Raw genomic sequence first — 23,381 nt, 5'->3', positions numbered from 1 at the left:
GTCAGCGTTTAGGATTTTTTCAAATAACCTTATAAAAACTGTCCATCTTCCCAGGTGGGCGCTTAAAACGAAACTAAGACCACTGGTGTGTTCTGGAGTGTGCCCGAAATTATGACATAGCGGCCGTCAGTATCTAGGATTACACTTGTTGGCCAATCCAAACCATTTGTCTGAATTCATAACGTTAACCATGTGAAACATTGACCGGGGTTGAGCATCACAGTTTTACAAAGCGCCTGTATGTGATGAGTTGTGATGAGAATAGGTTGGGTGCCTGCAAAAATCTATGTATGAAAAATTCTCGTCAACATATAATATAGATATATAATATTAAACAAGTGACAAGTGAACAAAGCATTGCGAAAATTATATCCACAAAGGACTCCAAGGGTTAATCCTCCACAGTCACGTGAAAGAAGACGTTGTTTCTGGGGTGTTGACCTCAAATAAGAAGAGAGTGACAGCATGCATTTGTCAGGGGTTTGTAAAACTCTCTACTTATGGAAATAAAATACATCAGTAAAATGTAACCTCTTTCTTTCTGTCAGGCGCTGTTTCCAAGCGGCCCACTTCAATGTGGAAGACAACAATTCACCCAGTGTGGTACCCAATGAGACGATCCCTGTCATCTTCATTCCAGGTAACAACCACTTCTCACATTTATAATCCCTGCGCAAATCTGCTGGCCTGGTGTGCTGCAATACTTTTCCATGGCAAGAGATTTCAGACATGTTTGTTTGTCTGTCTGTTTGTTTGTTTGTTTGTCCAGTGTTGCTGTTTAAGTGTGAGTAGATGGAACATATCTAACAGTGTTTGGGGACATAGTTAGCTCAATATATGGGTTGGTCTATTCAGTGTTTACTTTTGATATGTTGAATATAAAGCAGTTTGCATGTATGCTAGGGGTTTGATAACTTGATAGTAAACACATAAATGATAGTCTAGCTCTGTATGTTTAGCACAATAACGTTGCATATAAACACTGCAACAATGAACGACAACAACATTTTACATTTCACAATTCCTTATATAACATCCAGCGTGTTGGTTAATAACACATTAATCACTGTCATTGTCAGGCTTGCTTATATCTTTTTGGTTAGCGTTTAAGAAAGACTAGGTCACCAATGTGGGAGGGGTACAGGCTTTACCGCTCTAAATTTATTGTTGCAGGTGGTGTGCTTCTCTGAGAGCTGACCATATGCTCAGCTGTAAAGCGTGTCACATTAGCCTTTTGTCAATACAGCTAGATGATCCTTGACTAGCCTGTCAAGAGAGCGCGTAATTTATTGCGCGTAAGTTTGTTTTACACTATCCTCAAAGCAATTTCAGTCAAAAGCAACTGGACTGGTTATTTGTCTAGGAAGACATTTCACCTCGCATCCAAGAGGCTTCATCAGTTCATGTACGCATCGGACCAGGCTGGGACTGAGAGGTGAAACGTCTTCCTAGCAAATAACCAGTCCAGTTGCTTATGACTGAAATTGCTTTGAGGATAACGATGACCTGGACGAATGAGAACATTCACAGGCTTTGTTTTACACTGAAGATCAGGCAAATTAATTATAAACATGGGTACATGCACAAGAGTAGAAGGCTTTTAAGTAGACCCCCTGGAAAAGCCTGTTCTGTGTCGCAAATTCTTCATATATTCTACATAACCGCTGGAAGAGTCATGTTGCTTTACAGACGTTTGGAGGCTGAATATCAGGAAACACTGTGTGGACATCAGAGTCCATTGCAGCAGACTGTTTGACCATATGTTAGTTACACATCCCATTATCTGCTTTAAGACCTTCTGCTGGATTTTAAACTTGCAGGCAGTAGCCACTTACTACAGCACCTTCAAGTTAACACACACACACACACACACACACACACACACACACACACACACACACACACACACACACACACACAAACACACACAAACTACAGATGCAATACATTAAACATTACAGATATGTTACATTCGTAGAAGATAAATAGCTGATAATCAAATACTGCTTATTTAGTATTGATACCTTGATTGATACCTATAAAAAGTCAACAATCATAATGTTAATTAATTATTGAGGTTTAATGATGCATGTTGTTGTTTGTCACATTATAAGACACTGATACACTTTGATGGTGCCAAAGCATATCATCAAAGTGTTGACTATACGTTTGAAAATAAAAAAAATTATGGTGGTCAGACGTTTTATTCCTGAATCCTCATTTTATGTTTGAGGCTGCTCTGTACTATATAAACTGTCAGATTTTAGAGTTGCATCATGGGTAATGTGGGCTCCAGTTTTGACCATAAACTGTATAAAAGAGATGGGCATAGCCACCGTGCCATCGCCCATTGGTTTTTGGACTACTGTTTGAAGCCAGGAGTTTGGCATTTGCATGCATGCAAGCCAATGTTGTTTCAATGGCAACACACACCAACAGCACCAACAACGTAGTTAGTGAACCCAGGGTTTATTAAAAGAGTGTTTTTAAATGACTTACCAACTGGCACCGGTACCAGCTCCTCTCATAGTAAAATCCATACAAGTCAATTACCAAATGCAATCCAAAAGGAAGGAGTCCATTGGTGCTTTGTTTTATGTGTAGGGCAGAAATGTTCACAAGTCACTTTTTGCAAGTCAGAGTCAAGTCTCAAGTCTCTGAGGGAAGCAGCAAGTCCTAATCAAGTATCTTATGGTTTTTAAAAATAGTAATATAGAGTTGGTGCGCATACCACATTGAATCTTTAAAACAGCTGCTAAATTCAATCTTTGGTGGGATTATTTAACATAATAATTGCTAGTTTTCTCCTTCATGTGGCGGTGAGTCAGTTCTCAACTTCCAGACTCTTGTAGAGAAAACTGACCTAGTGAGTTGTTGTAGTAGTCTGGCTTAACAAATTCACTTATTCACATATTGCTGTAACCCTAGACTGCTCAGTAAAGGCAGGGACACACCAAGCCAACTCCATAGAACTAGTGTCGATGAAGGCAGACAGTTCTGTCACCTCACCTTACGTTGCCAGTGTCTTGGCTAAAAGCACTGCAAAGACTATAGCTGATGGCCAACTAGCACATAGGTTCTGCTCCTGCGTGAGAGGAGATAACTCCATACCAGAAGAGAGCGGTAGTCTGTATTCTTTATTCAAAAAGGGAAACCACAAGAACGACAGGACAGCTCAAGACGCTAGTCATTTAGCACATTAACAACACAATCCAATGTTGAAATAAATACGCAATATTACATGAGACAGTGGGCTTTATCATTTCTGTTGGCACGACAGTGATGCTGCTGGTAAGTATCACTGTCGTGCCAACAATCATGGAAAAGCACACCCTCAATATTGCGATTGTAAGTTACCAACAAAATAAAATGTATGATCAAATGTATTCATATTGTGGGGCAATTCGCTCTCAAAATATAACATGTTTTGCAAGTATCTCTGTTCCTATGAAAACGTGAAAACGATAGCAATCTGATTGAGATTGAGAATGCGGTCCCAATGCACTATAGTTTATGGCTTCATACGACAAGCTGAAGCCATACGGCGTAATGATCAATGGTTGTATTGATTTACTTTACTTTTTTGAGTAGATGGAAGCGTACAGAACTAACATCGACCCAAAAGTAATAGCACGCTGCTTCACCACATTGTGCAGTTGGGAGGATGCCTACAGTATAGTATAAGTATGTCTACAGAACAAGAGCATCATGATGGAATAATATTTTGAGTGATGAACAAGGTGTGCTGTCATGCGATGCAGCACCTTTCAAACGTCTAGTTGACCATCTACACTAAAATCGCCTTACCTGTTCTTTTTCCATCTCAAAGACTCTTGACTTTAGCCAATAGAGATTTCTCTCACCAACAAGCTTAAACGGCACTGCTGTTCAATATGCTGAATTGTCCGAAAAAAAGCCTTTTAGGGCCGATGAGTGCCAATGGTGCAGGGCACACCAGCAGTAGTACTTGGATGACTTTGACCTGTGTCCTTGCTTTAAGGGAAGATTGATTTGACAAAACAATGGCAATGGTCCGTTTTAGCCTCACTCAAAAGTTACATAGTACTTGTGTACTTTACCTGCTGTTTCTGTACTGTCAAATTTAGAAGATGTCCAGTGTCAGTAGTTGGGGCTAGGGGGTTGTGCCTTGCTCCAGGGCAAGTTACTGCTTCCGAGGAGTCGGTTTAGCTCTGCCCTTGTCTCTACTCTGCAGATGATATGGAGGCCATTCCAGTCAAGCAGTTCATCAAACACATCTCTGAGCTCTACTCAAACAACCAACATGGATTCTCTGAAGATTTTGAGGTAAGCAGTGAAGTCTGCAAATCAAACAGGATAATGTAAACATGCTGCAATTCTTAGACCTTCAGTCAGTATATTGCCCAAGCTTTTCATCACCTGATCGTTCCTGTTTCACACACACCTGCATATGAACACATGCACTATCAGATATGAGACACTTATAAAATGAATGCACAAGAGCAGGTTACCACCACAGATCTTGGCACAGTCATTATCATATTCCCACTGTATTTCTAAAGCCCTAACTAACATATTATTCGCAGTAAATCAGCATGTACTCAGAACACTTTGATGTAGTGGGTCACTAAAATATATTGTTTGGTCATTTGTCAGAAGTGTGTATTTAATCTTGAAGGGGAATAAAATATGGACTCTCTACTGTCTAAATATACTCGAACACCAAATAAATATTGAAAGCAGAGATAGTAAGAGATAATGAAGACAAAAAAGGCTGCATTCTAAATGACTTTGGTCATCACAGAGAAAACAAGAAGGAAGTTTCCATGAGGGGCAATTTACATTACATGCTTCATCACAACAACCAAAGCTCTCTGCAATTTCTGACTGTGCAAACATCTTTTCCGCTCTTTTTTTTCATCCCCACAAATGACTTTGCTTCCAGCTCTTTGTATTCCTAGTCCATGAGAGAAAAAAGTGGGTGAACTGAGCTGGACCTCCTAAATGAGTAGTTACACTACCAGTGTGTCCCCCTCCCCTGCTGTCCAAGTTTCTCCTTCTTTGACAGAGTCAGAATGGATCATCACTATTTAGTCTTAACTACATTTTTGGCATTGTTGTCACCCAAAAGTATAGGTAAATGCTCCAGAAATTGAAATATTTCAAACATGCTTGGTGTGAAAGTGCCCACCCTGTAGTTATCATGGATGAAGACGGGTGACAAATAAAAGCCTGAATAAAATAATAATCACTAAAATAATAATCTGGTCCTACCAGGAGATTTATGGTCATGATTCCTCTCGTAGTTGGATACTTTGCTTCCAGGAATACAACTCACTTTCTAAACTGGAGCCGTTCAAACAGTGGGTGGTTACTGTTTAGCTCTATAGGATGACAAACGTGGAAATATTCAAAGATAATGTGGAAATAATTTGCTTGGTATACTTATGTTTAACGCCTTGTCTCAAAGTGGTTTGATTCAAGCTTTTAAACACAGAAAAAAGCTAGATGGAAGTTTTGGGTTGCAGCCAAACAAGTGCATGTGAAACGTGCCAGCCAGCCATTACACAGCCTGTGTAAACTGCTGCAGCCTCTTTCAAGTGCATCTGATGGATAACACACTGGATAAACAGGGCTGAAACAGTAGGTTAGATAGTAGCACTCTCCACCACCACCATCACAAAACCACAGGAAGGAAAATGTTTTGAAAAAATGTTGTTTACCGCTTCAGTTGAGTTCCACATGGAGGATCTCTTGTATGACAAGCAACACTGAAGCTGTTTTGGAGGCTCTTGGTGGAACAACACTTCACTAACACACTTAATGCTGTACTTTTCTGTCATTTGTCACCCATCTGTACACATCATGTTCACTGCACTGCAGGCCAAGCCCCACGTCATATTAATGCACTACCACAGAAGGAAATTGGCGTCAACCATCTCTTATGTTCTAGCAACAGAAATGGGATGTGTTTATGTGTGTGAAGGCATATGTGTGCATGCAATTATCACTGGGTGTGTGTTGCATGCAATTGAGTAAGTTTCTGTTCATGTGTGTGTATATGTGCCAGTTCATGGACCGTCTGCTGGTCACATTACCTGTCTGTGTGACATCATCTCCATTCAAATTCTGGCTCTTCCCATCACACCTTCAACCTGATCTGCTCACACATGCTCACCATGAAGCTCGCTACACCAAAAATAAATCCTCCTCCCAATTAGTACGATGAATCTATGTTTAATGGTGCTAAGGCAGCCGGACTGTAAAGCCCCAGAGGAATTGAGGCCGCAGGGTCAGAGCCAAATCCAGTGCCTGCCTTTCCTATTGGCTATGCTGAGCTAGCAGCCAACAGCTGTTTGCTTGGCAGGAACTTAACATTAAACACTGACATATACAGTATATTCACAGGCTGCTATGCCAAGAATTGCTCTCTTTCATTTTTAGGGCTGTAAGCAACAGCCATAAGGCAGTATCCACACAGGAAAGTAATTATGAAAAGAAGGAAGGAAGAAAACAAGAAAATATCTCCAGGATGAATCCTGTAATTGATTTTCAGTCTAAATTTGCCCATAACTCAAGCACTAGTTACTATAGCTGTTACTTTCCAACATGTTGTGCCATGCCCTCAGGTCAAGCAAACAAATGATTATGCAAAGCAAGAGATGTAGCTTATTTAAGCACACGCTATTAGGAAAGTAACACGTGTTTTAGCCAGAAAGGAAGAATGACAGAGGGAAAGAGAATCAGGGGTTGAGGAAGTTGAAATGAGCACGAACAGGTAACTAGGAGAGCAGCTTTTGTGCAAGAGACCTAGACACTTATGATTTAACATGAAACCGTATCATTGCAACATTGTATATATAACAGAAAATAAGGAAAAGCATAAAAGGTCCCCATATTTAATTGTATTTCACTTAATTTGCTTAAAGTGATCATGTAGTCCGCTTACAGTGTTTATTTTGGGTCTCATACATCACAGCATAAAAAGTTGAAGCTATCGTAATTTTACTTAATTCTAGTAAACCTTGGCGCTTCTCAGGCTACCTCATGAAGTCTACACAAAACAAATGCACAGAAAATGAAAGCACCTGAAGGAATTTGTCAGGTGGCTAAATAATGCTCAGTCCTGTGAAGCCACCACAATGTGGACGGGCAGCTCATGCCGCCAGAGCTCAGAGCAGTTAAAGCATGGAGTCCTGGCAAAAGGGCATCAGCCATCTGCCCTGTCACAGAAAAAGCCCTTGGTAAGGGAAACGACAGAAGAATTCGCAGCAAGCCAGTTAATAGCAAAACTTCATTCATTACTTTATAATCAGTTACAGCAATCATCCGCTTATAGTGATCAATTTGACCCGGACAGACATGATATCTTTAAGCCATTTCCAGTGTATAAGAAGATGTGGAACCAATTAGAGTTAATATACAAAAACAGACAAAGCCCATTCTTAAAATGAATAAACCAACACCTGTGTGTTTGGAATTTCACTTAGTGCACAATACAAAAGCATGACTTCTGAAAAAAAAAAGTGTTTTTGCTAAAGAAGCCTTCTTTTATTCACAAGACCTACTAACACGTATTTTTCCATCTTTGTCAAATGTGGAAAATTATGAGCAATCAACTGGGAAACATGGATTTAAGGTGCAGGTGGCAGCCCCTAGTGGCTGCATTGTTCACCACACCACAAAATACAAAGGGGTCATGAGCTCATTAAAAAGGGGTTAATCCTCTGCAGAGCATGAATATATTCAGTAAATGTCATGGCAATCTGGCTTCACATTGAAATACTGTGTACTAAGTCCATTTGATTGAGGCATTTCTTAAACATTTCAACTTTTTGTGAAAGTTATAGATGAATGGTTAGGGCATCCTCATCCTCTGGGGACATCCAAAGAGGTGTGTGTGTATGTGTGTGTGCGTTCCTTCCCAGGAGGTTCAACGGTGCACTGCCGATATGAAGATCACGTCAGAGCACTCCATCCACCATGACAACAAGCACAAGAACAGATACATCAACATCGTGGCCTGTGAGTACACACTTTATACCTTTATGTAATACACACTCTGATGTAAACATGTATCCGTTTTGTCATTTAAACTTCTACTGTGAATGTGGCAGGACATTTTAAGTATTAAAATGTGTAAAGAGACATAAAATATTTGACATTTCAGTTCCTGTCTGAATATTTCTACAAATAAAATCTGTTGTGCATTCCATATGATCCCAGGGGGTTTGCTGGTTGGTTGGAAGATAACATGTATTATTACCGTCAAACATATTGTTAAGTAAGTGATTTCAGAATGAGACTTCTTTCACAGACTCTATATTCATGTAGAACATTTAAATATTGCCAAAAAATGACAACTCAGTTAAGCCAGTCCACAAATGTCCTCTTCATTTCAAACCTGTCACTGCTCTGAACGGGACTTATAAATGAACATCATATTCAGCATTGAAATTACATGCTCAGCAATTTCTTCCTAGCAAATTGGTCACACGTGTTGCAACCGATGCTTATGCCACACTGTACAGTATATTTTGTGTGGCAGTTTTTATTGAATGTTTGTTCAGCAAAATCTTTTTAGCCCATTTATATACATCTGTATATCTTTCTGGGAACTGAAAGTAATTAGAATAATGATCATAAACTAACATAACTTTGGTTTTAGCACTGAGCTAATAAAAAATCTTTTCCAGGGTCAAGTTTAGTCATTTTGACTTCTTTTGATTATTTAAACCTGCCAATAAGACTCATTGTCGTGTTAGAAGATATTTCCACTACCAATAAAACACAGAACAGAAAAATGGAGAGAAAAAACATAGAAGTCAAGGAATCAACAAAAAGTGGAAAGCATTAATGTTGTATATTCAGCAAATGCCATGGTATTAACCCATGCATCACCCTGAGTGCAAGTAGAGACTTTGTTGTGAGGGTGGTTCTACAGGGAAGGCAGCTGGATCACCCAAATAAGTAGGGTTCCTCCTCTGAGATCAAGAATATGAAAAGCAAATTGGCTATCTGGGGCGGTATTACAGGAACTTTCTATCTCAAATTTTAGGTCCAGATAGGAAACATCTAAGATAGGATTGTTTCCCAATTTGGTAATACAGAAGCAAATCCTAACTGTAGACTGCGTACCAGTGTGTGCCAGCCTACTTAGAGCACTGGCTGAAGCACCACACACAGGTTTTTTGCTTGAGCACACCAATTTGTGACAAATAATTCATGTCTCATACAACCATTGGCTGTGTCTGGAAGCAGCTCAGTCTTGTGTTTCTTAGAGTGCTTGCTGTAAGCAAAGGATAGGTGCCTTGCTTCTTAGCTGTCTGTCAAAAGCTACACAACCCAGTCTGACTGTTGTTTCAACCACAAAGTTTATGTGCTTCTTGGTTGGGAGCAGGTGCCTCGACAGGACACCAAGATAACAACATTACACGTTCAATGCTGTGCTAGGCTGGGTTATTAAGCTTAGTTCTTGCTAAGTGACTGTGGTTTCAGTCACACAAACACGCTCACTGTTTCCTCCTCAGATGACCACAGCAGGGTGAAGCTGAGGCCGCTGGCTAGGAAGAACTCCAAACACACTGACTACATCAATGCCAACTATGTGGATGTGAGTGCTTCCACTGGAATATCTCAGATACTGATCTGTGTCTTCTTGTTTTGTTCTGTCAGAATTTCGATTTGTAATAGTTTAATGATGGAATTTTTATATGCCACTTGTTGCCAGACTTACAGTGTGTCTCTTCGTCATGCATCCATTAGGGTTATAATAAGCCTAAAGCTTATATTGCAACCCAAGGACCTCTCAAGTCCACATTTGAGGACTTTTGGCGGATGGTGTGGGAGCAAAATACCTGCATCATTGTCATGATCACTAACTTAGTGGAGAAAGGCCGGGTATGTTCTGACACTCACACAAACCCGATGTAGATTTTTGTTTCAGGCTAGTGTACCATAACGTTTTAACTCTTTACATGTTCATTATTATTCAGACATGTAACTGCATAGTGTGTTACCCAATAAAAATAAAAGCTAACTAAAAATGGTAACCATATTTTCAGTTTCGGCAACCAAAAGCTGAGACCTGGTTGCCAACCCGAAAACCACTTTTGAAAGTTAATGTTGAACCGCTTTGGGTGTGTTTTGCCCTGAAGAATACATAGTGTCACAAAAACAGAACATTTAAATTTACTTTCCTTACACTCAAGCTGATTCTGTGTGTGTGTGTGTGTGTGTGTGTGTGTGTGTGTGTGTGTGTGTGTGTGTGTGTGTGTGTGTGTGTGTGTGTGTGTGTGTGTGTGTGTGTGTGTGTGTGTGTGTGTGTGTGTGTGTGTGTGTGTGTGTGTGTGTGTGTGTGTGTGTGTGTGTTCTACAGAGAAAATGTGACCAGTACTGGCCAACAGAGAACAGTGAAGAGTATGGCAACATGGTGGTCGCACTGAAGAGCACTAAAGTTCACGCCTGCTTTACTGTTCGCTGCTTCACATTGCGCAACACTAAAGTCAAAAAGGTGAGAGTGAGTGTCACAGCCGTCTAATTTTTTTTTTTTACCTTGCCATTCAGGGCTTCTCTAGTAAATGGAATAGCCTACACATAAGTTCATGTACATTTTGCTCTCCGACCTATCAAACATCTCTTTCTCCTCTCTTTTCCTTCCGTCCCATCCAGGGTGGAAAGGGGAACCCTAAAGCACGGGCCCAGAGTGAACGGACGGTGTGCCAATATCATTACACCCAGTGGCCTGACATGGGTGTCCCTGAGTACACCCTGCCCGTCCTCACCTTTGTCCACAGGTCCTCAGCCGCCCAGATGCCTGATATGGGACCCATGCTTATCCACTGCAGGTAATGTGTCTGCACTGCTACATCACTTAGGGCGCACTCACACTGTCCTTCCGCAACGGGCCAAAACAGGCTTTGCGGGTAAAGCCTAGTGTGTTTGACCAGTGTGAGTGCAACCACTCCGCACCTAGCTGCGGCCAGCTGGCCATCCACAGCCCGTTTAAGAGAGGTTGGCTTTTGTAGAGCGCGTTTGCACATGTGCGAGCACGAGTCTGTTAGGACATAGAAAAAAAAAAGACGGACCATGCGCGGACATTTAACAACAACAACAATGGCGGCGAAAGGTTCACGTTGGTGTGATGCGAAGGTGGAGTGTTTACTGCAGATTTGGTCGGATGAAAATATTCAAAAACAGTTGGACAAGACGCGCAAAAACTCCGAGGTCTATGGAAAGATTTATAAACAAAGCAACGCATCGCGATGACGTCATCAATGCGTGTGACGTGTTACGGCGGGATGACGTATGGACAGGCAAGAAGCATTTGCGCGAGGCCCAGGCAGTGTGAGTACAAACAGGCTGGCTGGCCAGCAGGGGGAGAGGGAGGGGGGGACAAGTACCCTAAAGCCCGGGGCTCGGTGCGGAAGGACAGTGTGAGTGCGCCCTTAATCACTCACTCTACTACATTAATAAGCCCTTCCTAACTTTTGTCTTTTCCCCCTTCTTCCGGCCCCCTTGCCTTGACAGACATATATAAACCTATAGTGTCCCGCTTCAGAGCTCCAGGCTCGGGCCCCCTCCAGCACTGGGACCCATGGTAGAAAATCATTGCTATGGGTCTCTCAATCAAAACATGACACCCTTGTGAAGTAGTGCGCATAGGATCATGGGAGTAGTCTTTATTGCAGATGAAAATCACATGCAGAAATAATGTTTACAGACCAAAGTTTTATTTATGTTACGTTTCGTAATGCTTATTCACATTGTGTCAATTCATTCTAATGAAATAGCCGCAGTGTTTTCTCTTTGTGGTGGTAACCCATGTCACATGAACATGGGGGAATAAACAAGCTAGCTATTGTTAGTGGCTGTAAATTTAAAAACGCTATGTTTCATCCATACACTCTCATCACAGCGTAGAAAGCATTTTGCTATTGCAACTTTGCAACTTTGATTGGCATGTTTTCCAGTGTAGCATGAAAGCATGGTGGAATTAGCAAGCTCAGTAGCTAGCTGTCTCTTCGGCACTGCCTTCAGCTCTCCTCCCAGCGAAAGTTGAGCTGCAAGGTCATGGTTAAAGTTTAGGTTGTATTTTTGACCTTGGGGCTAGTGGTTGAAGTTGTGTGGCTTATCCAAACTGGGGACCCAAGGGATCAGACAGAGGAGGCAGGTCCGAGCCTGGAGATCTGCAGCTAGACCCTTCTCATATTAATACCTAGCAAAGACTGGACTCACAAGAGGAAAAGAATGCCAGCGTTGCTGTCACAGCTGGTAATAACTGTGCTTTTCTGCGCCTACAGCTGCTTTTACCACGGCTGCATATCTAAGCAGTATTAGTGAACCTGCTGTCACAGCTTGTATTTAAGGATGTTTTACATTAAGGCAGGTGGGGAAATGACTGGTAATTGTCCACTGACTGTGTGGCCCTGAGGGGAATGAGTATAAAGCTCTCTGCTATCATCTGCAATGTGATCATGGATAATAACTTGTCACACTGCCTCGCCACTGTGGCTGCAGACACACCACTCATTACTACAATTTTGTACAGGCACACACACACACACACACACACACACACACAGACACACACACACACACACACGCGCGCACACGCGCACACACACACATCCTCCCACTCATTATGCAAGAAAAAGAGCACACAGAGATACACTCACATCCACTCTGTTGGCCTGCAGCTTTAAATTAAAAGCAAACTTCGAGTCCTGAATATGTAAGTACAGTATATGTAAGAAATGTTTTCCCGGTTTAGAGAACTATGTCTAGATCTATGTCTCCACCATAGACTGTATAAATAATGGACAAAGCTAACCCGTCGGGGTCCGTACTCTCAACTTGATCAAATCGTCCTTACCTACGGGAGTCACCATCTTATCAGACATTGACTCCGCCTCATTTCCTCTTACCAAAAAAGGGCATTGATATGACGTTGGGGGGAGGGACATACGTCCATCTGGTTGACGTATACCTCGAGGAGAAGTGAGGGCCAGCAGCTAGCTGTCACTCAAGAGGCCGGGCCCCTAATTATTCATAAACTTTAACCTCCAATAAAATAAAAACTAGCCTGGTACAAAATAATTCACCTAATATCCACATAATATGACCTAAACAAACAGACTAGGATCCTTTTTTGTACCAGGCCTTAAATAGGTTTGATTATGCTGTGAAAGTGACTTGAGGGTCAATAAGAAATTGCTCTATTATGAAACCTAGTGGCCACTCTGAGAACTGCAGTTTTTGGCACTTCCTGATAGGATCAACCAGGAAGTCGCTGTGGTGGGGGTTTGGTCTCCACCTACAAGAAGCAACTAATATAAGTTTAAAGAGATTTTACCCACTGCAAGTTAGGGCTGTGCGATAATTCAGTATGATCATTTATCGTCTTTCAATGGAATCATATTCTGATTATGTATTACATGATATCGTGTAACACAATTACTGTGCATCATCTAAATCAGGGGTGGCCAACCAGTCAGAGCCTAAGAGCCACATTTTTTTACTGTGTTACCGCAAAGAGCCACATCATACACATGGGCACACATGAACATCGCCTCATCCCTTCCTCACACACACACACAGAACTCTGCTTAGCCAGATTTATTGTAAATGTCACACACCAACATGATAATGACAGAATTTGACTTCTATAGCCCACGGGCCAGTCATTTTCAACATTGAACATTGTGTGCACTGTCTCACACACACAAACTCTCAGTTCAACCAAGTCCACAAACAAAAATATAATAATTAAAATATCTTTTTTCTCTTACTGTGCATGTTGCTTAGTGGGACTTCTGGCATTCCTTGCCTTGAACAATCCTCTTCAGATCTGGCTTGTATTCAGTTGTTGCCACTCGAAGCAATTCTTTCACATGGGTGTCAGTCAGAACAGATCGATGCTTTGATTTCACGTGTTTCAGGGTAGAAAACACAGACTCGCAGACGTATGTTGACCCAAATATTGACAGTATCTTAAGCGCAATCCGTGTGACATTGGGGTATTTTTCCATTGGCACACTTTTCGAGAACTCAATGACCCCTTCCCTTAAAGCAGGTTTCAGTTGGTCCTCCTCACAAAGATCGATAATCTCCAACTCAGCCGCAGCCTCATCTGTGACTAGCGGGGCTTTCAAACAGTGCGTCTCCACATTAAATGGGTCAACGAGGAATGCAATCTGTGGCCTTTTCAGTTGTAGATCACGGAACCGGGTCACGAAGCTTTCGTGCAGGTTTTCAACCAGTGTTGCATATCTAGCACTTTTCTTATTCAGGGCGACGCTGGTGACTTGCCCGCTGGCTTTTAGTAGAGTGGGAAAATGCGTTAAATCTCCCTTTTCAATATGTGCCTTGAACAGCATCAGTTTATTGACAAACGCAAACACACTTTGCACCAGGTCAGGCAGCATTTTTAACCTACCCTGCAGGGTCAGGTTCAGTCTGTCCAAGTGACACAGCATGTCAACCAAAAAGGCCAAATCCATAATCCACTCGTGGTCCGAGAGCTCGGGATAGTCCTTGTCCTTCTTTTCCATGAACAGTTTCACGGCATCCAAAAGCTCAAAGAAGCGAGAAAGTACCTTGCCTTTTGATAGCCACCTCACAGTGCAGTGCAGCGGCAGGTCACCTGGAAGCCCTTGGTCCAGCTCAGCGATAAGATTCTTGAATTGCCTGTGGTTAAGCGCATGTGTACAGATGTAGTTGACGATTTCCATCACAGGCTTCACGACGTTGTCTAAATTCAATGATTTAGACACGAGTTGCTCCCTGTGGATGATGCAGTGGAAATTCCAAAACTCGGGAAATGTTTGGTCAGCTTTGCACAGCCCGACAAGCCCGTTCACAGACCCGATCATGGCTGGCGCTCCATCCGTGGCTTTTGCAGTTAGTTTCTGTATGGGCAGATTTGCTTTCGCAAATACAGCCATCATTGTTTCTTTCACATCTATGCCACGGGTTCTGTCTTTTAATGGCACAATATCAAGGAGTTCTTCTTTAATCACACAATCGTTTGACACAGATCGTGCAAATATTGCCAATTGAGGCTTGTCTTGTATGTTACAACTCTCATCCAATGCGACACTAAAATACTCACATGCTTGAAGGGCAGAGTGCAACTGTGATTCAATAGTCGTGTTAATGTCCGATATTCTGTGTTCAACAGTGTGGCGGGACAGCTGGACTTCTGATACCATTCGTTTTAGCTTGTCGTTTTCAGGAGACAAGATTTCAACAACGTCACTGAGGCACTTTTTAACGAACTCCCCTTCATTGTATGGCTTTTTAGCCCGCACAATGTTCCAAGCCAGTTGATACGATGCAAGCGTTACGGTCTCTGAGGACTTCGTATATTTGTGGAAAAACTGTTTCTGCTTTTCTGCCTGGCTTTTCAAAGTGACCAACTTGTGCTTGCGAAGTTCAGTTCCTTTTGGAAATTCCTGGTCGATGTTAGCATGGAGTGAGCTGAAATGGCGCTGAAGATTTGACGCGGCAGAATGGCTTGCCATTACGCTCAACAAAAAAATATAAACTCTCCCATTCTGTTAAAAACATCCTGTGTTCATCTTCATATTTTCGTTTGGCTGTGCATTTTTTCCCTGCCATTTTGAAGGCGAACTGGACACAAATTGTTTACTCAAAAGATCTTGTCCCTACCGGGAAACTTTGCCGTATTTTCATCTAACGCGCATACGCGTTTGGCGGAAGTACCGTATTGAACTCAAGCGAAGCGAACACGCACATTAAAAAAAAACCAAACCCAAACTTCGATATGAACGTTAGAGCCGCATGAAACCAGGCAAAGAGCCGCATGCGGCTCGCGAGCCGCGGGTTGGCCAGGCCTGATCTAAATTAATAACAGGAGGTAGATACTAAGTCAAATTTCTTTTGATTTGATTTCATCAAATCTGATGTTGAATATTTTGAGGAAATATCATGTCAAGATTGTGATTTTGTTTTTAAATCACACTTTTGCACTCACTCAAAGTGATTTACAAATTGTACCTCCAAGCTCCATTACCCAGAATACTAGAGTGCATATATCTCAGGAAAGGGTTCACTGTACATAATAATGGGAGAGCATATTGTGTTAAGGTCCACTTGGTGTGGTTGTGAGTTGTGTTTTCCGACAGCAGTGTTAGTAGGATTACCTTCATTCATTCATTTTTTAAGCTTATCACTCAACTCCTGTGTACCAGCACCCAATAATTATGCTTATGGGAATAGTACAGTTGAATCAAACTATTGTCTTAAAGCTGAAGTCGGTATGTTTCTATGAAAAACATGGGGAGTCTGCCGGACCACGCCACCGGGAGGGTGCTGGGCCGCAGGCGGTCTATCGCTCTTGCAGCGCTTCCTGTTTCTGCTGTGTGGCGCTTTACAGTGTGTATTAAACACGCTTTGAGTTGCTCTATATCAAGTGCAGACCGCACATTGAAAATGAAATGTAAATCGTAAATCTTTCATATCAGGCTCACTACCTGTTGCCATGAGTTTGTCTTTCATCATATCCTGAAAATTTGGGGCAGTTTGGACAATGTATGTGGAAGTTTGAGCACCTTCCTGTTTCATGGCTAGAAGCACAAAATGACAGCCATGCTATTATGCAACATGCACGAAACATGTCTTATGTTTTAACACATAAAGTTCAGAACAAGCAATGAAAATTTCATGTAAATCCAATGATGGTTTTTCATCCTGCTAATAGGCGGCTCTATCACTGTGAGTCAATATTGAGATGTAGGTTTAGTCAGGACATTACTCTTGTCATGCATGACAAATTTGGTGCAGATTGGATCATGTATGCCCAAATTACAGCTACCTTGATGAGTTATATATGCCTACTGGTTTTCATAATATTTTGCCAATCTGGGAGTTTTCTAGGGGGTGTATTTCTGAAAACAATGAAATACGTACATTTTCACAACCCCTGACAGATCAGTAAAGTTTGGTGAGTTTTTAAATATGTATAAGCCTCCAAAAAGGCAATTAATTTACCAGAATAACGAGAAAAATAATAAGAAACCGATCAAATTTAACAGGTCCCTCTCCAACGACTTTTGTATTCATATTTGCTGAACCATCAGCCAGACAATCTGTGAAAGGTTGTGTATCTTTACTTCCACGTTCTGTTCCAGTCTACTCGCAGAGCCCTCTTTGCATGCTTTTTAAGCCATCCGGAAGTTACAACCATGAAACATATTTAGTATAGCGTTTCCCTGTAAAATAATAAAGTTTGTTGAAAGTCAAGACAAAACCAAGCCCGGTCTCCAGGGGACCAGCCAGACAAACTTTCTCATTTTACAGTTTAAAGTTAACTAAAATATATTTTCAAAAACACTTTGTGGGAAATATGCACTACATTAACAAAATACTGTTTTAGATTTGAACAGAGCTGCTTAGTTTTACAATTTTGATCAGAGTTCATGAGCAGTTATTGATGCTGTGTCAGAGCTTCCTCCGCTCTTTTTTTTTTACAGAAAGTTACCAACGTCAACTTTATACATTACTCTGTAATTGCGTGCATGCATGTAAACATAGTCAGTGTATAGCTGGAAAATATATATTTATTTTTTCTCCATATATTTCACCTGAGCATTTTGCACTAAAGTTAAATAAAATGAAATACTACTCAGTACTTTTCATTTGTCAAGTATTTAATTCACACAGGAGTATAGAAAAAAAGACTTTACCATATGGTTCTTCATAGAAGTTTTATTTATTGAATACCAGAAAACACACAATATCATAATATATATCGTTTTCGAGATATGAAATTAGCTTTTTTGGGATAGAGGTTTTAGGCAATATTGCCCTACTGCATGTACTGTATGTTGTGGATAGCAGTGAATAAAGCATGTCATGAGAAAACACTTTTGAGGTCTTGAACATGTAATTGCAATATCTGTAGTTAGAGTCTGAATTCCTCATTTCTTGGCAGCTTTCTACTGTCATCTCCACAATAAAGGCATTCAAATGCTTAGCATTTTCCTCAACTTTCTCCTCTGTGGCTTGTGTCGTGTTGCAGTGCTGGAGTGGGTCGGACGGGGACTTACATCGTCATAGACAGCATGCTGCGGCAGATCAAAGACAAGAGCAAAGTTAATGTACTCGGCTTCCTCAAACACATACGCACCCAGCGCAACTACCTAGTCCAGACTGAGGTTTGTATATCTGTGTCTGTGTGTGAAGCAAACCTTGGTGAGACTCTTGTTGGGCAATGTAACGAAGATTTCTGTACCTTATAGTTTCCTCTGGTGGGTTTAGCACAAACAGTTTTTCTGCTACCTGTTACTTCATCTAGACAAACACAGTGACAGGGGTCAAAATACCTGCATCACAATGGGTCTTTATATATGTGCAATCAAACACTCTTGTTGATACTATAGGTCGTGGTATGTATAGTAGTAATAGTTTAAGTGTGGAGAGTTTGGTGTAATGAGGAAATGACAAAGGATCATGATTGAATTTATTCTGTGGATATCATTAAATGCATGGCAACTTTACGCTAAGGTTACCTTTATCACAAAGTGTCTCATTTGGACTGAGGAACTAGAATAAAAGTCATGCAAAGACCAAAATGGACTAAGTCCTCTGGGAAGCATGAGAGTGTTTAGTAAATTGTGTGTCACTCAGGGTTGATTAAAGGTAAAAAGGTAACAGTCAGTGGAAGTTTTGTACCAAAAATGGTTATAGAGTAGGTAGGAGGGTCACAGAAACATTAGAATTCATCCTCCAGGGACCATGAAAACCCCCCACTGTGGATTTCATGAAAATATGGTCAGTAGTGTTCTCGGTAGAAACCACAACAGGCAGTGCTTATTCTCTGTTTGTTCAGATACCAAGGAAAAGTAATTAACTGTATCCCCTAAGCAATTTCCGTCAAAAGCAACTGGACTTGGTTTTTTGTCTAGGAAGACGTTTCACCTCTCATCCAAGAAGCTTTATCAGTTCATTTACACATCTGACCAGGCTGGGACTGGTCCAACTCTCTGGTGTGGACGAGACCACATTTGCCAACTTCTGGATTTGTGCCTGAACACCACATATTTCCTATTTAATGGCAAGTTTTGCAAACAAAAACACAGCTGTGCCATGGGTCTACCAGTATCCCCTGTTGCCGCAAATCTATACATGGAGGAGGTAGAGGACAAGGCTTTTGAAATCCATCGGTTCAGATATGTGGACGACACATGGGTTAAAACCAAATCCAAAGAAGTGCAAACCTTTACCGAACATATAAACTCCATATCTACTGTTTGACTCCCACCACCCCATGGAACACAAGCTTGGAGTTATCAGAACACTACAACACAGAGCTGATAACATACCCACCAGCTCACAGGCCCAAAGGGAAGAACGCAAGCCCTTGAGAGGCGCCCTCACAACTTGTGGTTACCCCAGCTGGACCTTTGTGAAAACGGCGCTTCAAGAAAGAAAATCAAAGGGGTTGAAAAAGAAAAAGAAAACGAGAAAAACAACATAGTCATCCTGTATGTGGCTGGGGTATCAGAGAAACTCAGGAGGATCTTCAATAAACACTGCATCCCTGTGTATTTCAAACCCAGTAACACACTCAAGTACACCACACACCTCCAAAAGCAATCTGGTGTATACTGTCCAATTCAACGAGGAATGCAAAGATCTCTATATTGGAGAAACAAAACAACCACTGCATAAACGCATGGCCCAACACTAACTCCTCAGGCCTGGACTCTGCTGTCCACCTACATCTCAAGGAGAAAGCCAAGTGCCTTGATAACAAAAATGTCCACATCCTGACAGAGAGGACATATGCAGATGGTTTGAAAGAGGAGTAAAAGAAGCGATCTATGCAAAAGTAGAGAAACCATCCAGATCAGAGGAGGAGATTCACCAATCTAACGTGGAAGAACAACTGTTCACAAAGGGCCTCCTGTAACTTCAACAACTGTCGTTATGACCCTACTTCCCAACAACAACTGTCACTCCGACGACGGTCGTTGGCACTTGCCGCACAAAGGGTTCCAGTGACATCATCGGCCTTGTTAAAGGTTAAATAGCTGGATCTCCACACCAGATTGTTTGACCAGTCCCAGCCTGGTCAGATGTGTAAATAAACTGATGAAGCCTCTTGGATGAGAGGTGAAACGTCATCCTAGACAAATAACCAAGTCCAGTTATTTTTGACTGACATTGCTTTCGGGATAACAATGATCTGGAAAAATGAGAACATTCACAGGCTTAATGCACTGTAATTCATATGTTATCCACGTATTTATTCTGTTGAAATTACATTCAGAAGAAAATCGTGTGATGTCTATAAGAACGGCATATTCTGCGTATGGAGAAGGGTCAGGGTGGTGGAAGGGTCCCAAACAAAGTACTTTCATCCGGGGGACCAGTATTCATGTCTCGGAAGAACTAAGACAAACCACAATCTTTTTCTAATCTTAACCAAGTCGTTTCTCTGCCTAAACTGAACTGTCACCATTTGTTGCCTAAATTTAACTGGTGGTGTACCGGTTATTTTGGTGCCTAAACTTAACTGTCACAGTCACTATTAAACAGTATTTAATTGAACCTCATACATCATGTAGAGATGATAACTATATCATACAAACCTGTTGATAACAAATACAATGACCATAAATATCCAGTAGAAATCCAGTTCACCGATTTTGAGACTTTTTTTATTGCATAATTTTGAAGCCTCTCTCACAAAGAAGCTCTGCAGCACCATGAATACCAGTCAGCCCGTCAGCCGTTGTAACGTTTCCTCTCACACAACCTCAGGTGGCAGCAGTAGGTGGTGCTCCAGTTTCGACCTCTGATCCTTGTAGCAGGGTAATGCTGCCATCAGAATGAGGAGACATAAACACAGCAAGAGACGGGTTTCTAAGCTAAAGGCTATCCTCAGCAGACCAGATCCTTTGACTGTTTTTACAGCAAATGTCCACTGCCTGGACAATACACTGGACTACATTTTTACACAGTTTGGTCCTCTATGTACTGAACTGCACTGTGTACAGATGGATGACAATAAAGTATTTATCCAGTAGATGAGCTCGGAATTAGCTGCAGCTGTCAACATTTGGGTTCAGTTTGCAGAACATTCACTGAAGGAATGTGCACGCACATCTGCATTTGTAGGACAGCCAATAGGAACTAACCTGACTCCGCCAGATTGATTGATTCGCATGATTCTCATTTGTAAGTCTGGTTTGGAGATCTTGTGGAAAGGGGTGAAAATACTGGTTGCTTGATTGGATAACATCTGTCTATCAGGCCAAATAAACCAATCAGATCAACGAAGCTTATGACGTACAAACCGACATTGAGGCAAAGCTCAGAAAGGAACATGTCGATAAAGGATATTTGCTGTTTGTGTGACACCAATTTATGGATAAAAGGCACAATATCAGGCTCCCGGCCCATTTTCCAACAGAAGAGCAAAAGAGAAAAAAACATTAGTGATCAGCTAACAGAATTAGGGCTACAGCCGCCTGAAAATGTGTCTAGATAATGTCAGATTAGCACGAGTTACATCACACTTAAACCTGCCTCAAAATAAATGCTGTTTGGAGATTTGCTTGGCAAATGGCTCCACATTTTCTTCGTTGCACATTACCAGACTGATCTGCAAGGAAAATACAATGGAGCTTGTGAGATCAGGATGGTCTCACAAGGCTAAATAGGAACACTCTCTCTCTCTGAAATGACCTGTGATTCGTCAAAGTCTCCCATCATGGACTAGATTTTCTAAAGTCTGGAAACAGAGCCAAGAGCAGGTGCAAAAAATATAGTTTTCTCTCAGAACACTTGAATTCCAATATAATGAAATATTATTATGGATAAACTGCCTTCCTTAACTTTGAATAACCCAAAATATAATTCTAACTAATACTTAATTTTGTTTTTTGAAGTTGTAGTTGCGATGCAAATCTGCCATACCAGCTGCTAGACGTCTTTTTTTCTTTCATCAACGTTTGGCTGATCCAGGAGCAGTACATTTTCATCCATGATGCCTTGAGGGAAGCCATTTTAGGGAAGGAGACGGAAGTGTCAGCCGACCAGCTTCACAGCTACTTCAACAGCATCATGACACCAGGACACAGTGGTCGGACACATCTGGAGAAACAGTTCAAGGTGAAGGGACTGATGACTTCTATTATTCATTCCACATTTAGCACAATTATCGGAAACACTGAAACACATAAAACAACTATTTGTCTTTTCACGAGTCAGTTTAGATCACCAGCTTATTATTAGCTTTCTAGCAGTATTAGCTCCTTATTATTAGCTTTTTGCTATTCACATATTCACATTAGCTTACTACCTAAGAGAGGATTTTTAAAAAGAGATAAATTATTGAAATACCTGTTATATACATTTAAATTAAAATCCTATCAGAACAGTTTTATATGCTTTATATTTTTTAATTAAATTAAATGTTTTTTTAATCATCAAAACATATACCATGTTCCTCATCCACAAATAAGAATTAGGATATAAATCAGAAAAAAAACATAATTATTGATCATTTAGTCATCAGATAAATTCTTCTTATCTATTTATCAGATTTTCTTCTCACCCAGCCCTGGTTTAAATTGGGTTTAGGTAAGATGCGGGTTGATAATTCCTGTTATTTCATCACAATATGCCACAGAGTCCAAGGTCTAGACATGATGGAGTGCATGTGCAAAACAATACCTGTCTTTGTTATAGTCATGCATTTATGACAGGATTAAAATTTAAGCATTGTTTGCTGCTGAATTTAGTCTTTGTTTGCAGCCCTTATGTTTTTCCTCCTGGATGTTTGTAAACTAATTTGAGCCACTTTGGTTCCGTTGTTCTGCTCTCAGCTGGGCATTGCTGCTTTCTGTTTTACCTTCAGGTTTTATTCCAGAACTCTTATGACATTATGGAAGTCTTTAGAAGAATCTTGCATGGTAACTGTTCAATTGAAGGGTAAATGACACAAAAAAAATTGAGGGAGAATTGTGAGCATATTTCTTTCACATAATATGCCTTCATGAAAAGAGATACATACATTTCCATCAGAAAAAAAGCTGCAGATTAGATTTTGACACTTCATAGTAAACACTTGTACAATTTCATCCTTAACTTGAGGTACAATACAAAGCACAAGGGGCTTGTGTCAACTGAAATAACTCCCTAGCTGTGATGAGTTGTTCTTCCTTTTGAAAGTTTGACAAAGTGTAACACACCCACTTTCTCTTCTTCTTTTGTGTTTTAGATGATAACACAGTGTAATGCCAGATTCATGGAATGCTTCAACGCTCAGAAGGAGTGCAACAAAGAGAAAAATCGAAATTCCTCTATGGTGCCATGTAAGTGTTACACTCATGTATTGAATTTATAACGAAACTGCCTCCAGTAGCAAT

At 41.0% G+C, this 23,381-nt stretch overlaps 1 protein-coding gene across 1 annotated transcript in view; it reads left to right on the top strand.

Moving 5' to 3' along the window:
- LOC310966028 (receptor-type tyrosine-protein phosphatase gamma-like) overlaps positions 1 to 23,381 on the top strand; it is a gene marked incomplete at both ends in the record, with an annotated part of 771,775 nt that overhangs the window by 728,163 nt on the left and 20,231 nt on the right. Inside the window, 10 exons of the mRNA XM_083939815.1 lie at positions 549 to 640; positions 4,214 to 4,305; positions 7,908 to 8,004; positions 9,510 to 9,592; positions 9,745 to 9,879; positions 10,358 to 10,492; positions 10,651 to 10,826; positions 18,023 to 18,158; positions 21,976 to 22,122; positions 23,234 to 23,327. Of these exons, the coding sequence (XP_083795941.1) occupies positions 549 to 640; positions 4,214 to 4,305; positions 7,908 to 8,004; positions 9,510 to 9,592; positions 9,745 to 9,879; positions 10,358 to 10,492; positions 10,651 to 10,826; positions 18,023 to 18,158; positions 21,976 to 22,122; positions 23,234 to 23,327 (1,187 nt within the window). The remainder of the gene's footprint in view (positions 1 to 548; positions 641 to 4,213; positions 4,306 to 7,907; positions 8,005 to 9,509; positions 9,593 to 9,744; positions 9,880 to 10,357; positions 10,493 to 10,650; positions 10,827 to 18,022; positions 18,159 to 21,975; positions 22,123 to 23,233; positions 23,328 to 23,381) is intronic.

The sequence above is a fragment of the Echiichthys vipera genome (genome assembly GCF_963691815.1).
Source record: "Echiichthys vipera genome assembly, chromosome: X".
Lineage (NCBI taxonomy): Eukaryota > Metazoa > Chordata > Actinopteri > Perciformes > Trachinidae > Echiichthys > Echiichthys vipera.
This window is presented reverse-complemented; position numbering and strand designations above follow the sequence as displayed.